This window comes from Notothenia rossii (genome assembly GCF_949606895.1).
Source record: "Notothenia rossii genome assembly, chromosome: 5".
NCBI classification, from domain to species: domain Eukaryota; kingdom Metazoa; phylum Chordata; class Actinopteri; order Perciformes; family Nototheniidae; genus Notothenia; species Notothenia rossii.
The window spans coordinates 90,437,468-90,451,245 of NC_136903.1; the positions used below are offsets into that span (position 1 = coordinate 90,437,468).

General features: G+C 41.8%; 1 protein-coding gene across 1 annotated transcript in view; it reads left to right on the plus strand.

The window, feature by feature from the left end:
- The first annotated feature begins 281 nt into the window (after positions 1 to 281).
- Positions 282 to 13,778, plus strand: part of rbl1 (retinoblastoma-like 1 (p107)) — a 29,127-nt gene continuing 15,630 nt past the window's right edge. Inside the window, exons 1-12 of the mRNA XM_079684943.1 lie at positions 282 to 561; positions 2,823 to 2,956; positions 4,226 to 4,429; positions 5,553 to 5,617; positions 5,778 to 5,906; positions 6,232 to 6,395; positions 7,068 to 7,132; positions 9,300 to 9,474; positions 9,699 to 9,865; positions 11,936 to 12,048; positions 12,169 to 12,272; positions 12,971 to 13,108. Coding sequence (XP_079541069.1) covers positions 400 to 561; positions 2,823 to 2,956; positions 4,226 to 4,429; positions 5,553 to 5,617; positions 5,778 to 5,906; positions 6,232 to 6,395; positions 7,068 to 7,132; positions 9,300 to 9,474; positions 9,699 to 9,865; positions 11,936 to 12,048; positions 12,169 to 12,272; positions 12,971 to 13,108 — 1,620 coding nt within the window. The 5' untranslated portion in view covers positions 282 to 399. The remainder of the gene's footprint in view (positions 562 to 2,822; positions 2,957 to 4,225; positions 4,430 to 5,552; positions 5,618 to 5,777; positions 5,907 to 6,231; positions 6,396 to 7,067; positions 7,133 to 9,299; positions 9,475 to 9,698; positions 9,866 to 11,935; positions 12,049 to 12,168; positions 12,273 to 12,970; positions 13,109 to 13,778) is intronic.

Below are 13,778 nucleotides of genomic sequence, written 5' to 3' on the forward strand. Positions count from 1 at the left end.
GTGAAAAGAGGTGCTACAGCACAGGTAGTATGAGAAAAATAAAGAGCTTTTTGAACATTAAAGCCTGAAACGCCTCCATTTATTTAAAAAACAACAAAAAAAAGTATGTGTTTCCGGTGTGGAACCCGTAGTCAGCATCGGTCGCTAAGTAACGGTTGGCTGGTTGCACGTGATCAGTAGAAGGCAGGGGATTGGTCTACAACAGCTCTCGAGACGCGACGCTATACCCTCGCCCACCTCGCCTTCTGATTGGTCGATGCCCGGCGGTTTTCGCGCCAACGCAGTGCATTGTGGGTACGGTAAGCGGAAGTGCTTCGGGACGTCGTGGTAGAGAAGCGAGTTGTTGTCGTGTTTTGTTGTTTTGGGTTTTTTTATTGGAGGTTTTTTTTGTTTTTACGGATGCGGGGCGAAGAGTCGTCCGATTCTGAGTCGGGCAGGATGGAGGAGAGTTCGGTTCGGAGGAGCCTGGAGACTCTGTGCCAGGAACTGAACATGGACGAGCAGACAGCCGCAGAAACACTGGAGAACTTCACTGCCATCTGGAACACATACACCCTGGAGGTAAGTAATGTCCTCCAAATAACCTCTGTGGATATTTAAAGACCCCATTTTAGTGTGTAAAACTCAGGGCTACAGAGTTAGTGAATTACCCGTCACTTTTATCCTGCTGTAAAGTAAACAGAGAGATCCGCGTGGGACATAAACACTGGGTTAAAGGGCTTCGACTGACCATTGTTGTCATGTCTAATCTCTTTGTTTCTATCTACTTAATAACGTTAAATCATGTATTCAGTGGTTCTTAACTACTCTACTTAAATACCATTTTCAGGAAGTTGTACTTGACTTGTGTATTTTCTATGTTGTGACACTTAGATTTTAGTGTATTAATGCAGTCACTACATGTAAACGTAGCTACTTTGCAGATTCATATTAATGATAAATAATATTAATCTCAACAAATACATTAGGATTTAAGGTAATAATGCACACTTTGGCATGTTTACCTACTTAATAATGTTTATTTTATACTACCTTTGGCTCACTGTAGTTGCAGATGAATGATACAAGATATAACAACAAAAAAAGTACATTATTATTAATTAAATACGACTAACTTTAGCTGTGCTGTTTGGGACACAAACACTGGGTTAAAGGGCTTCAGCTGACACGTGTTTTTTTTTACCTCTAATCTTATTTTGTTTAACCACATAATGTTAGTTATTATACTACCTTTGGCTCACTTTAGTTAGAAGATTGCAGATTAATGAAACCAAATATGAGAAAAAACATAAGAATGATTTAAATATGACTACAGTCACTGGATTTCATTTACATTTTCTTTCTTTATGTACTTAATAATATGTTAAATAATGTTTTTAATCTGAGTAAATAATAACTACTGTTACTCAACAGCTGTATACTTCTCCTCCAATCACTCAACATTTCAGAGAACATTATTGTACACTGCTTTTGCAGCTTAATAATGCTAAATATAAATCAACACTATGATTTACTGACACATTGCTAACGTCTACAGTGCACCCTAGGACACAAACACTTATGAATGCTTTCACTATCTAATCTTTATATTTGAATCTAAAGGCGTTCACTTTCTGTGATAGGAATTTAGCAAAAACACACGCCCCTTTTTATTGAAAGCATTTTATAACAAAGCTCTTTTCTAATAGGGCTGCCATTTATCTTCATTATTGATTCCTCTGATTAAGGATAATATGAAATCTGGCAACACAGGGATCAAAATGACTTTACTTCCTCACAACTCCTCTCCGTAGGGTTTGAAATGAGGGGGATATATGGCACTACATGTCAGCTAACATCTGCTTTGGTCCTGTGTAATTCTACAAAGGGACATTTACCAGTTTGATATTCCTAACAATTAATTAGACACTAGTGGTGGCAAGGAACATATTTTGATTAAGAACGTGGTCATGCTTTTTCCTTTATCATCTCCTTTCTAAAACTGATGGTCTGATATGTGGTCGGTCTTGTTATGATCTTTGTTTCGTTAAGATTCTCTTTTCTAGTCACTCATCAGACGCAGCAGAACTATAAGTCACAGGGTCGTTGTTATTCTGCGGTCTTAAATATTGTGTGTGTGTGTGTGTGTGTGTGTGTGTGTGTCTTCAGTGTGTGTGTGTCTTCAGTGTGTGTGTGTAGTGGATTATTTTATAGTGTTTCACATTGTTGCATCGACTCACTTGTCTGTTATCAATCAGAGAGAAATCGTTATTTATTTTATTTGTATTATCATACAGTTGACCTCCTTGTGTCTCTTAACCTGTTAGAATGTTATATTGCGCTGTGTGTATCTGTAAAGGTCTTAACATCTGATCTGAGGTGAATTTCTTGTTGTTTATTTTTAACTTGTGATGTGTCGCCATTTTTTAAAGCGCTTTGAGCTGCATGAAAAGTGCTGTATAAATAAAGCTTTATTGTCATAAGTGTTGTGAAAATACTGAATGTCCTCTTCCAATCTGAGAGTAACATGGTAACAAAGGTATCCCAACTGTAGCTGTGGACATGACAGGATGTGTGATTACCTAGAAGACCCGGTATTCCTCCATCTTGTGACTGTGTAACTCCCTCTCGTGGATATCAGCATGTGAAGGACACTGTTCAGGAACTAGTTGATGCTCTGTATGTGATGACTACTTCCATTCTGGAGAGGATCACAGATACATGGATCCTGAGACTGAAGCTCAAGCCGGGGATGAGTGATATGTTGCTAACACTAGGTGACTGGAGAGCTTCCTGTTTATATCTTGCATAACGCTTGTTTGAATGTGTGTGTGTGTGTGCAGGGGGAGGTGGTGCACTGGTTGGCCTGCTCTCTGTACGCTGCCTGCAGGAAGGGCTCCACTCCCACCGTGGGTAAAGGACTGATGGAGGGAAACTGCGTGTCTCTCACCAGGATCCTCCGCACCGCCAAACTCAGGTGAGTCTCTGACGTTAAAGACGTGAAAAACATCTGGAAGATCACACATACCCTTCAGTTCAGTTTATAGTGTCGTGGACAGTCCCCATTGGCTTTAGCCAACATGGCTCATTTCCAGCTGTTGTCCCCGGCTGATAACAGACACCTTTTTAAAATCACAACACCTCAACAGCATTAGTTATAAAGAAAGGATGAAAGACAAGTAGATAGAGGAGAAAGGACAAAAGAGAACAATACAATGCAAACAACACACGTTACTACATACATGTCACAGAGAGCACGTCACAATCACACAACAGAAAGGAGGGGTCCATGATCACAACATGTGACACACACACACCATATCCAACACAGACGAGTGTGTGCAGTTCTCAGTGAACCGTGCAAAGCAGTTATATTTGATAATGTAATATCGAGGAGGCATCTGAAGTTCAGCTTCAGTTAACGTCTTGTTAGCTTTCTCCAAAATAATGTTTTTAATCACAATTTAATACTAAAAAGTGTGTAAAAAAATACTGGTTGCGTTTGTCTATCTAAGAACAAGGATTGTGGATTTGACTGATACTGCAACTATTATATTTATTAAGGATTTAATAACAGGCTTTCTCATCGCCCTTTATTTTTATTGCCTTTATTTAAATTGTAAACAATTTAATTTTCACGCATTTCCAATCTAAATATGAGACTGATTTGCTGCCTCGAGCGCTTACAGCCTTACATTTCATAAAACCTTTAGACATTCAATAAAATACACATCATATACTACATTATAAGAGTACACACACAAATAAACGCAGTGGTCATTTAAAGTCTAAAGTCAAACTTGAAATCATTGACTGTCCTATTATTCAAGCCACGCACATTAAGCTCTTTAGTTCCCCCCAAAAACACTTTGTTTAATTGCCCTCGCAGGAAGGCTGCATCATTATTTAAACAATATGGACAGGAAATACTGTGGAGGCGTAGAGACTCCCACCTACACACAGTATATTTGTTTTATACAGATCCTCTTAAAACAGAATCACATCATGATATTTAATCACATGTTTCAGTGATAATGTAAATAAGGTTTAAACTAAAGTATCACTCTCTAATGTCTCCAACAATATCGCATATTGGACTAAATAATCACAGCTAGTTTCTTTCTAGCTGTGCGTTTCAAAGCAGCACTAAAGAGGGGTTTACTGTGTTGTGTTTGTGGGATGCTATGTCTGTAGTGTTTAGTTGTGATGTTTGGCTTCTGTTTGACGGCCCCCCCCCCTCCCTCAGTCTGATCCAGTTCTTCTCTAAGATGAGGAAGTGGGCCGACATGTCGAGCCTCTCTCAGGACTTCCGGCTGCGCATGGATCGACTGGAGAGGAACTTCGAGGTCTCGACCGTCATCTTCCGCAAGTTTGAGCCCATCTTCATGGACATGTTCCAAAACCCGCAGGGGGGGGAGCCGCCTCGACAGCCACGCAGCAGGAAGCACAGGTACGAGTCACTCACTCACTCACTCACTCACTCACTCACTCACTCACTCACTCACTCACTCACTCACTCACTCACTCACTCACTCACTCACTCACACACACACACACACACACACACACACACACACACACACACACACACGAGACAAAATTAGAAAAGTGCCGGTGAAAGGTCTTCTTTGTTATTTATTGAGCTTTAAAACAAATTGATGTGATTCGATATGAAACAAACTAATTATAGTAGATTAACTGCATTATTCAAAAGTGAACAGTAATTTACAATAACACGGGAATAATAAACGGAGCGCTCTCTCCCTCTCCTGACAGCCCGTCAGTATCATGCAGCTCGCGGATCAGTAATGAGTGACCCGACAGTAAAACTAAACATATCTATAACTAGTTTAGGTAGTTTGAGAGCTAATTAAAATAGCTACGTGTGATATTCTAACCTGAAGTGTGTGTTTTGTCCGCTCACCGCTGCATGTGATCATGCAGAGCTGCGTGTAGACTCGTCAGCAGCAGCTGATCTCTGTCTCCCGTCAGATTAGACTTCACTCGCGTTTATGTCCATATCGATCAGATCCAGCTAGTTATAGCTAATGATATGACTACCTGCTTATTAAAAGACACCTAAACAATAAGTGTCGCTATGCAACCGGGTGAGGCCACAAAGTATAGCGCAGCATTATGCATTTGTTTACTTGCCCACCGGAACCCCGAGGCATTACCAACAGATCAACGCACAATCAACCCAGACAGGACATCTCTTTCTCCACATTAAGTGTTAGACATTAGAATTTGCTCTTCTTGTCTGTCACATAAGTGGCGCAACTGATGCGGTATTGCGCTAAAGGGGAATTATTTTGACCGGAGAGATTTAGATTTGCCGGTCGTCAGCATATTTAACCGGTCATAGTCCGGTAATTACCGGCTAACGGGAACTCTGACACACACACAGCCTGTTCCCATAATTTCTTAAGGTAAAACGTTCCTCACGCTTATTTTTATTGTTTCTATAAAACATCTTCACAACATGTCATTTTATTTTAAAGACATGCCAACACACCCTTACTCAGCCCTTTCTAACTGTGTGTGACTTCTCTCTCTCTTTCTTTGCTCTGCAGAAGGTTGCCGTGTCACATCAGCGATGTGTTCAAGTTCTGCTGGACTCTGTTTGTCTACACAAAAGGTACCAAGAAACTAACCCTTACCCACAATGCTCTGTTATGATTTGACTGACGTCAGTGAAATTTCAGTGTTTGCAGACAATTGTTTGTTCAGTCAACTAAACAAATAAGTATCCTTGTGCCATACTTGAAGTTTGTGTTTATGAACTGTGTGTTTTTTAGGTAACTTCCGTATGATCGGAGACGACCTGGTGAACTCGTACCACCTGCTGCTCTGCTGCCTGGACCTGGTGTTCGGAAACGCTCTGCTCTGCGCCAACAGGAAGGACCTCATCAACCCCACCTTCAGAGGTACACACAGAGAGAGAGAGTGTGTGTGTGTGCGCTTACCACATACAAACAAAATGTATTTATATGAGGGGCCGTTAAGGACATTATTCAGAAATACCGTACACACACACACACACACACACACACACACACACACACACACACACATGTGAAACGCTCTCACACACACATTAAAATGCACTCATATACACATGTGTGTATTCAGATTACTGTTACATCAAAATAGGGATTAACAGCAGGATCGCAATGTTAGTAAAAAACTTTGTACAAGAATGTACAGTTTGTGTAGTGTCTACTTGCTCTTTATTAATGTGTGTGTGTGTAGGCCTGCCTGCTCTGTACCGCGCTGACGGCCACGTGTCTCCGGACCAGCCCCCCCCCTGCGTGTTGGAGCGTCTCTGTGAGCTGCACGACGGCCTGGTGGTCGAGGCCAAGGGGATCAAACAGCACTACTTCAAACCATACATCCAGAAACTGTACCAGAAACAGGTATACACACACACACACACACACACACACACACACACACACACACACACACACACACACACACACACACACACACACACACACACACACACACACACACACACATTACCATCCAGGTTTGTGTATTTCAGTGTCCGAGTTTATAGTGGATATTATAGACCATGGGTGTTTCTCAATGTCGAGGACGCCTCCTTGGTAGGACAGGTCCTTCAGAAGCGAGGCAAGAATCCTTCCTGGCATTCGGAGAACGAAGAGTGGAACAGGTGTGCGTCATATGAGAGGCCCCGCCTTAAATGTTCCACCAAAGATTTTGGAAATTGGTCCGTGCGCAAAGCATTGTGGGGATTTTAAGACTGGTGCATCCTCGATATTTCCCGCAACGAAGGATTCAGTCCTCGGTAGAATTCCAAGGATCCTGGACTTTGGAACAGTCCGTCGGCGTGACTTCATGACGTAGCATCCTTGAAATAGTGGCTCTGGAGGATCCTTCCTTGACATTGAGAAACACCCCATGGTTTATATCTCTACTTTATTATATCAAAGTATGTTTTTAATATAAGTGACCTCCTTTCTTCCTTCCCTTATCATTTTCATTCCTCCACAATTCAATTTTGTTTTTGTGTTTAAAATAAGAAATGACACGACTCATTTTAACCCATTTGCTTTTGTCAGATCTTGAGAGGAAACGAGGATAATTTGACCGAGCTGTTGGACCCTCAGAGCTTCATCGATAACAAGTGAGTCGATCAGAGCTCACTGCGGAGGGGCTGCAGCATTCAATACATTCATAGAGCTTTCCAAAGCAGCTCTATAACCAGTGGCGGCTCCAGAGTATTTTTGTTGGGTAGTCTGTGGTAGGGCTAACCCATGCAGTGGTGGGGCTCAAGTCAGTATTTGTAATGTAATTACATACACGCTATATCGCTCCCCTTGACAGTGAAACACCACGCGTGAGGCTTTTATTAGTCTCCTTTTATCAGCTAAATTACATCGAGAGCAACAGGTGTGAGTTAAACAATACAATAGCCTATTCTGCTAATTCCACGTTGTTACAACATGCTACGCAGCGACAGAAACAAGAAAAGTTGGCAGAGAGAGAGAGAGAGACACACACACACACACACACACACACTAGACCCTCCAGAAAAACGTGGGCTAAAATCCTTGATTATGCGATTAAACATGCAGGGTTTATATGTGATTTTATGCACTGAAATTGCGGGAAGTTGCGAAATATGCGGAAAGTTGCTAAATATGCGGGGGAAAAGAATAACAATTTTTTAAAATATTGGGCTGTCTTATTTATTCTCTCTCACACACAACCTGCCACTAACGTTAAACCCCTTTACTATTCAATTAAACACATTCAATGTTTATTTATTGTAAAAGCAATTGGGGTATTTTAATCTCACACACACCCCCCCCCCCCCCCCACACACACACACACACACACCACCCCCCCCATACACACACACACACAACCCCCCCCCCACACACACACACTTCTCCGCCTCATTCTGTTTTCATTTACTCGTTCGTTATCTGACCAGCTTCAATCTTGTAGGCTACTCACTTCGTTTCTTGTAGCCCTCTAAAGGGTGTTGGAGGTTGGTGCCTCGGTGAACGTGAGTTGTTTGTCTTTCTTGTCCGCAGCAGCAGAAAGCATTTTCGAATGTTTGAATGAATCAAAGCGGGTCGTCACCGTCGATGTTCCCTTATGCTCCAACACACAGTTGCACGGGGTGCAGAATAGTTTCCCCCCACTTTTTGCCCGGTTTTTAGTAGAAATGTTCGTCGGTAAATGAGATGGATTAGATTTTTTCATTTTGGTGTTTTCTCTATCGTGTGAGCTCCACACGTTCACTCTATACAGTGTTGTTTACATTCTGTGATGCGCGAGCTGATGACGCCACGAGTTGACTTTTTTTTTTTTCAACTTTGTGGAAAAATGCAGGGATTATGCGGCCTTTTAAAAATCTGCGCCATTTTGCTGATTATGCGGTAAATTCTGCGATCGCAGAATCACGTTTTTCTGGGGGGTCTAACACACAGACAGAGAGACACATAGAGAGACAGACACACAGAGAGAGACACACAGAGACACACAGAGAGACAGAGACTATTGTTATACAAAACACTTTCAAATGACCCATTATTACAAAATATATTCAAAACTCACTATTCACTCTTCAGGTGGGTCGTGTGGCGTTTAAGAACAAATCTATCCATCCGAAATATACAATTAATCCTAGAAGTTCTGCTGTCGGTCTGCAATTTACTCGGCGCGAGTTTGGGGACTTTTCAATGTGAACGTGACGTATCAGGAATGCATGACGCAGCAGACCCAACGTTTCGTTGCTCTGATTGGCTGAAGGTCTATTCAAATTGCATTCGGAGGCATTCTGATCTGACCGCGGCCGCGCTGATATTATAACGCCAGAGAATTTCCACACCTTTAGTGTATAAAACTCCCCCACTACTTAGACTATTCCTTGCACCCCTCTAGTATAAGCCCGAATGGTCTCAACCATATTGGGTCAGTAACGTGCAGCAGGATCAGTTTGTGTGTTGTGGACACACTGGTAGACTTTCGCAATCTGTATTCTCAACATGCTTACTAACATACTTTTTCATGGTAGGGCTAAGCCATTTCTTGGTATGGCTCTGGCCTACCCCAGCCATACCCTTACGCCACCACTGTCTATAACGTGCTTTAAAAACATGTAAAAAGCACAATAATGTTTGAATATCCAGGAAAACGTAACGATGAATAAACTCAGAAACAATATTTCATTTATCTTTCTTTCACCCCGTATACTTGATTTATTTTGAGCCAATAAACCACTTAGAGACCTGGATGATAGCACAACAGTACATAACAGTGTGTGTGTGTATTGTTTGCAGCAAAGCCATAAACAGGGAGTATGAGGAGTACGTTCTGACGGTGGGAGATTTCGACGAGCGAGTGTTTCTCGGCGCAGACGCTGACGAGGAAATCGGGACGCCGAGGAAGACCGTCCAGGAAACGTCTGCGAGCCGAAACAACGCTCAGAGTCAGATGAAGCAACACGTGGAGAAGGTACACACACACACACACACACACACACACACACACACACACACACACACACACACACACACACACACACACACACACACCTCTTACAACAGGCACAGAATGTAGATTCCAAAATACAAACACTTGAGTCTCACCTGGAAGCCCTTCTGAATATATGGTGCATTTCTTGGGGAATCTTTCTAGCGTGCTAACATAATAACTTTACTCTCTCTCTCTCTCTGCAGTCGGCCTCTCTCGCCCCCTCCACCCCTCTGACAGGCCGGGTGTATCTTAAGGAGAAGGATCTGCTCGTCACTCCCGTTTCCTCGGCAACGCAGAGTGTCAGCCGGCTGCAGAGCATGGTGTCCGGTCTGAGGACGGCGCCGAGTGAAAACATGCTGCAGGTCTTCAGGTGGGAGTCTTTATAAACTCTTTTTGCACTATTTCAATTTTATTTATATTTACTTGCTCATCTCAAAACATTCTCTTGCACTGTTTTATTTGTTCTATGTCCTATATATATATATATATATATATATATATATATATATATATATATATATATTCATGTTGCTCTGTTGGCATATCTACACTGTAGCCCAGGGGGGTCAAACTCAAATACACAGTGGGCCAAAATAAATAAATTGGTACTAGTGGAGGGCCGGACTGGTTCAATGTTTATTGCAGAACTTATTGAAATGAACTTATTGCACATATTAAACCTGGAACTAACAAAGATTAAATGATTGCCTATAAAAACAACATTAAACATTAAATAATCAGTTCATTCATTTCTTATGGCTCTATCTGCAGCTTCTCCAGAGTAATTTCTTATGAGTACATTTTCCCGCAGGACAACAACAGCTTCAACAAAACTATTTCCCTCAAAGAGAAACCAAACATGCCCTGTTGTCGTGAGAGAAAGGGCAGAAGGAAACCTCCATTAAACTCAGTGTGCTGCTCTGTGATGCTAGCTCAGATACTTGGCATCTCATCTTGGGTGCAAGGTCATCAATGTTTGGGCTCAGGCTCTGAGCTGAGGAGACCCTCAGGATGGAGTGGAGGTGCAATATACCGGAGGGCCAGATCTAATAGGAATTAGAAATTATCCTGCGGGCCGAAATTAAATCCACCAAGGGCCTGATTTGGCCCCCGGGCCTCGAGTTTGACACATGTGTGTGGTCTAAGCATAATGTAAGACACAAAAGAACATGTATGATATATCTTTCATTTCTATCGCCTGCATTTTCCCAGCTCTGGATAAAAACCATGTTTTTGTATTGCTATTGGGAGAGAGTGACTTTTAAGATGTCAGCGTTAAAAGCCACTGGCATAGACATCGTGAATAATGGATGATATTTATTCTCATCTCCTGTTATTTTTCTTGCATCTAACTTCTGCTTGATGGCTTTTCTTTTGCATATCTTAAGTAGATCTGGTAAAGCTTTCGCCTGTCAGTGAGGTATCTCCTACTTTGTTCCGGATTTGTCCCGCCGGCCTCGAGTTGGACATGTGTGCTCACGTCTCTGCTGCTTATCAAGCCGTTTGGGGCGTTATTGTTTAGAGTCGTTATCCTGTCGTGATGGTACGAAAACACGAGGTTAAAAAGCCATTCAATCATGATATTGAGCAGAGTATTCCTTATAGGGTAGATAGAGGACCGGTGTGTTCCACATTCAAATACAAATACCTAAAAAGTGCAATAGAGCTAACAATTAAAATTAAAAATAGTATATCCAATATAAACAATTCTGGATAATTAAATTTTTCTTTAAAAAATAACATTTTAATTAGAGAGGCACAAAATACACATTTGAACCATGGCTACATTCTTGATTTTTTTTTTTTTCTAAAGTAAGGTAAACAATAATTTGTTGTGCTTTGACTTTAGAAACTCCCTCTGGAGGAACACAGGGATTTGAGCCTTTGCAGACCATTTACATGCACTCAAACCTACTGAGCACACTACAGGAGAGGGAACGCCCCGTAAAGCAGAAAAGGGAATCAAATAAAGATCACAGCCCCCGCATGGACACGAGTTGAAAGTTAGACAAATACACCTTTTTGGTTTTGCAGTTAAATGTGACATGTACATAATATAAACTAAAACCAAAGAAAAAGGGGCTCTTTGATGAAAGAAGTGAAGGAGAGTTCATCAGGTGAGAGGAAAGAGACTGCACTGACATTACGATGAGGATGTAACTGAGGAACTGGAATCTTCCATGTAACGGTTTAACTCTCAATAAAAACCATATAAACAAATTAAGCGTCAAATAGGAACGATAATAATCTACCTTACGTTTATGCTCTTCAAAGTCAAACTGTCGGTTTGTCTTCATTCACATATTAGTGTGTGTATACATGACCATAAGTGTGTGTGTGTGTGTGTGTGTGTGTGTGTGTCTTCAGTGTGTGTGTGTGTGTGTGTGTGTGTGTGTGTGTATGTCTCCATAGTAACTGAGTTTTCTGTGTTTTATTGAAGGTCGTGCTCCAGAAATCCCACCGAGTCGCTGCTGGCCAGAGTCAAGACCCTCGGACAGACGTTCAAAGAACATTACACCAACGACTCCGAGGACATGCCCGGCTCTCATATAGGTAACACACACACACACACACACACACACACACACACACACACACACACACACACACACACACACACACACACACAGCAGAATTGCTTGTCTTGATAAATAAACTTTCTCTTGTCTTCAGATTTTGCAGAGAATCGTCTGAAGCTGGCAGAGATCCTCTACTACAAAGTCCTGGAGAACGTCATGGTGCAGGAGACCAAGCGCCTGCCTGGGAAAGACATGAGTGTAAGCAACACACACACACACACACACACACACACACACACACACACACACACACACACACACACACACACACACACACAATAGACCTAACTGACGGGTACTTTCTATTCTTTGAAATGCATATTATTTTCCTTATTCATTTATTCATATTTCATATTTATAGTTCCCAAGCATGTCTATATTATAATAATCATTTTTATTTATATATCAGTCTTTTAAAGACAATTTAAAAAAGGCTGCTTAACAAATACAAATAAAAACATAACAAATGTCATTCAGTAAACAATAATCAATATTGTCATAATATATAAACAAGTTAGCAATTTATTAAAATCGGTAAAAGCAGTGTTTGATTCAAGGGGAAGCAACTAAAAAACATGTTTGAAGACCTTTTGAAATAATGGAGAATAGCTAGTTTTGTTCAGTGTACTTTTACTTGCTTTTTCTACAACAACTAATGAGGGGGGGGTGTGTGTGTGTGTGTGTGTGTGTGTGTGTGTGTGTGTGTGTGTGTGTGTGTGTGTGTGTGTGTGTGTGTGTGTGTGTGTGTGTGTGTGTGTGTGTGTGTGTGTGTGTGTGTGTGTGTGTGTGTGTGTGTGTGTGTGTGTGTGTGTGTGTGTGTGTGTGTGTGTGTGTGTGTGTGTGTGTGTGTGTGTGTGTGTGTGTGTGTGTGTGTGTGTGTGTGTGTGTGTGTTCAGGTGTTATTGGAGCAGGATATGTTCCACTGCTCTCTGATGGCGTGTTGTCTGGAAGTCGTTCTGTTCTCCTACAGCTCCCAGAGGACCTTCCCCTGGATCATCAACATCTTCAAACTCACACCCTTCTACTTCTTTAAGGTAACACACACACACACACACACACACACACACACACACACACACACACACATCTTTGAACATTCAGTGTTTAGTTCTTTGGCTCCGTGTGTGCCCTATATGATCATTTTCTGATAACGATGAAATAGCCCGCCTCCCTCTCCCCACGTCTCCTGCTGCTGCTGGGCTGTCAGAAGAGGGGGAGGAAAAGAGAGGCAGTCACCGTTTATTAAATATTATTATATTATTATACAGAGAACAGAGTCGTTATCAATTTGTTTTAAAGCTCAATAAATAACAAAGAAGACCTCTGACCGGCACTTTTCTAATTTTGTACGGAAGATTTAAACTTTAACGGACATGTTGACCGGCGGAACATTTTTTTTACGGAAACTGCCGCACGGTCCCCTCGTTCCTTGGAAGAGGCGGAGAGGTGGGTTTTTTCATCTGCTGTGGACTACCTGAGAGATACAGCAGGAGAACACGCTGTCCACCGCGGAGAATAAACAGAAGGGCAACCATGCTTCGGGGTCTTCTTCGCTGCTTTTGGTGTATTTCGGGTGGCAGCAGCGCCACTTACAGGCCTGACATATGTACTACATCATTTCCAGCATTTCCAGCGGTCTAGTGTGAACGGACACGTTAAAGAATCGAATGCGTGTGAACGGAAGCCTTTTTTGCGTTTGCGTAT